Below are 3,674 nucleotides of genomic sequence, written 5' to 3' on the forward strand. Positions count from 1 at the left end.
ACACACGCACGCACGCACGCACGCACGCACGCACGCACGCACGCAGACGAACCTGAAACTTCTCGTGTGGGAAGTACGGCATGACGATGACTGTGTGGTCCCGGCGTCTCAGACACGTCTCCACCTTGATCACGTTGCTAACGCCTCTGCAATGAACCATCAACATATCAGTTAATATTATATCAGTTAATTTATGAGTTATATGTTAATTACAAAATTAACGATAAATCGTCATTTTTGGGAGTGTGTAGGTTTCAAGCTCATGTTGTTATTCTTACCAATGTACCGTCATTAAATTAACAAATGAAAGAAAGCTTACTGAGGCTGATAGGGTCTATGACCCCAGTGTACTATCGGAGGGTACCCTGGGTACGGTTCGATATATCGGAACCTCGGGGTACTATACGATATGTCGCTGCGTACCCTGCATTGTTCCACGAATCCACCGTACCCTGACTTTCAGCCAACTGATAATAATACAGTAATACCGTAATACATACACTCTGTCAAGTTACCACATCACATAGAAGAAACGTCAAAACATCGCAATCCAATAAAAATGTATGCTATGTTTGGCTATATTTTCCTTTTTCCTTTTTCATATATTCATATTTACATTTTCATATATTCATATTTTCATTTTCATATTCATTTTCATATCATTCAAATATTCATGATCTGAGAGAAATCTTTCCAAATGTACACCACCAACGGGCACAACAGTGCTATCAACCTGCATGTTGCATAATTACACGGTGATACATACAATTTCCAGAAGAAATGCGAATACTGCAAGGACCACAATGTATAAATAAGTGTGCTAGTCATGATGTTTGTGTATACATATATCCTTGGTAGTTATCCAATTTTATTGTAAAACTATGCTATGTATTGTTACGTATATATGATCACCTATGATATGACGGATAATTGCCTAAATAAAAATAAATAAAAAAATATAAATATAAATAAATAAAAAATAAAAAATACTGAAACGAATATTTTGCGGGAACGGACCGGAAACAAGGAACGGGAGCATAAAGTCAGGGTACGGTGGGACAATGCAGGGTACGCAGCGACATATCGAACCGTACCCAGGGTACTCTCCGATAGTACCCTGGGGGACATAGACCCTATCAGCCTTAGGGAGACATAACGGGGTATTTCTAACGAATTTTGGTCTTTTACAAAAAACTTAAGAACAGAGTTAACAAGTGCTCTTTGGGTTTGGGCGCTTCACGGAAGCTTATTTTTATCACGTAACTATATATATATATATAAGTACGTGCGTGTGCATACATATATGCGTGTGCGACTGTGCGCCAGTGGCCAGCGTATATGTACGCACACATAGACACCAGTCATGGTTATTCAGCATGCCAGATAACAGTGGGGAGATAACAGCTAGATGTTAGGGTACATTCTTGACCATATTCGGTATATTTATGAATTAAATAAATAAAAGTTTACATTTTTATTAAACATAATTGATCAAAATATATTTTACATGACGTTGATCGTAAAATCCTGCTGTGTAAAATATATTTGTGCAGTCGCGTAAGTGCACTTTCCTGACCACTAGATGGCAGTAGCATCGATGTATAAACAGGTCAGGTCAGTCTCGTGATCATTTCAAGCTTATTCAGTGTTGAGTTATAAATTTCTGTAATTTATATCTAATTTCTAGGGTTAACGCGAGATATTCTGTTCCTGTTTATGACATGCAGTTGTTTGAGACGACTCACAGGCGCAATATCCACATCAAGCAGTCGTAACCACGCTGCTTACGGGCTCTGTAGACTGTAAGCCCAAATACGGCGGGACCAACCGAGATACACTTTTCACATGTGATAGCCGTAGTTCGCATCCGAGACACAGTTGAACTGCAGTGCTTGACGCTCTCCCAGCATCACCTAACCGTCGTACACACGTCTAACGTGTCCCAGCGCCATGTACAAGCTCAAGAAGAAGGTGCTGCTGATGGGAAAGAGCGGCGCGGGAAAGACGAGCATGCGCTCGATAATCTTCGCCAACTACATCGCGCGCGACACGCGCCGCCTCGGCGCCACCATCGACGTCGAGCACTCGCACGTGCGCTTCCTCGGCAACCTCGTGCTCAACCTGTGGGACTGCGGCGGCCAGGAGGCGTTCATGGAGAACTACTTTGCGAGCCAGCGCGACAGCATCTTCCGCAACGTCGAGGTTCTCATCTACGTGTTCGACGTGGAAAGCCGCGAGCTCGAGCGCGACATGCACTACTACCAGTCGTGCCTCGAGGCGATCCTCCAGAACTCGCCCGACGCAAAGGTCTTCTGCCTCATTCACAAGATGGACCTTGTCCAGGAGGACCAGCGCGACGCCATCTTCGCTGACCGGGAGGAGGACCTGCAGCGGCTGTCGAAGCCGCTCGATTGCACGTGTTTCAAGACGTCGATTTGGGACGAGACGCTGTACAAGGCGTGGTCGTCGATCGTCTACTCTCTCATCCCCAACGTGCAGCAGCTGGAGGACAACCTGCAGAAGTTCGCAGAGGTCTCGGACGCTCCCACATCGTCGTCGTCGCTTTTGTTATTACTTTTGTTGTCGTCGCTTTTGTTGTCTTTTTTGAAATTTGAGAGATTTTGATCCAAGCTTACTTTGCTTACCCTTATGCTATCTTGCTATGCTCTATGATATCCTACTCTACTTCACAATTTTTTTAAACTTTGCTTTTAAGCTTTGCTTCATGTTATCTTGATGTGCTCTACGATATCCTATTCGTGAAATTTTGTACTCTGCTTGGCTTGAGTAGATAATTTACTTTGCTTTGTCATAGTTTAGTCTAATTTACTTAATTTCTGATCAGCATATCTTGTCATTCTTATAGTTGGAAAATTATTGCCTGTTGTTCTTGGTCCTTGTTAAATATTATGCTTATTGCATCTACTCGGACTACTGCTTTTAAAATTTATTGGTATTTATATCATTATATAGTTAAAGAATTGGTTATGCATCTTTTGGGGGTCATTCCAGTTTATACACATTATTTTGCCTGACCCCAAAACTTGGGCTTTGGTGATGACAGTGAAGTTGTGTGCGCTCTTGACACATATTCGTTCTCTCGTAGGTGATAGATGCAGATGAGGTGCTACTGTTTGAGAAAGCAACATTCCTGGTGATTTCGCACTGCCAGCGAAAGGAGCACAGAGATGTACACAGGTATGAAAACGGCACCTTCTCATCTCAGTCTCTTTCTATCATTTCTCATAGTGAATCCTACTTGGTCTTATTTTAAATCTCACGATAAGCAGTACAAAGCCTAAAGTCTTGTCGTGTGAGCTAATCCATAAGGTAAGCATGAATCCCTGTGAATTCTTCTAATGCTCGTCCAATTATATAAATTATTTATCGTCCTTATTGCAACTTTACTGTGAATTCCTTATGGGCAATTGACTGTATATCCTTCCATGATGCATCCTAACTGTATATCCCATGATGCACCTTACCCATGTATCCCCAAACTCCACGACAGATGGCGCTCTCGCTCATGGGCTCAATCTACCACTGCCACAAGTAGGTTTCGGTTACAATTTGTAACGCTTTTTTACTACAAGTTTTACAGCAGGCACTATATACTCGTATCCTATGTAATAAGATTTGGACTAATAAAAGTTGCAAAGATATTAAAAATCCGA

The 3,674-nt window shown here is 42.2% G+C and overlaps 1 protein-coding gene across 1 annotated transcript in view; it reads right to left on the reverse strand.

The window, feature by feature from the left end:
- LOC106812935 (cell division cycle 7-related protein kinase-like) overlaps positions 1-3,674 on the reverse strand; it is an 83,489-nt gene that overhangs the window by 12,785 nt on the left and 67,030 nt on the right. Inside the window, exon 3 of the mRNA XM_014816945.1 lies at positions 53-146. Coding sequence (XP_014672431.1) covers positions 53-146 — 94 coding nt within the window. The remainder of the gene's footprint in view (positions 1-52; positions 147-3,674) is intronic.

Source organism: Priapulus caudatus, unplaced genomic scaffold (genome assembly GCF_000485595.1).
Source record: "Priapulus caudatus unplaced genomic scaffold, Priapulus_caudatus-5.0.1 Scaffold703, whole genome shotgun sequence".
In the NCBI taxonomy this organism is placed as follows: domain Eukaryota; kingdom Metazoa; phylum Priapulida; class Priapulimorpha; order Priapulimorphida; family Priapulidae; genus Priapulus; species Priapulus caudatus.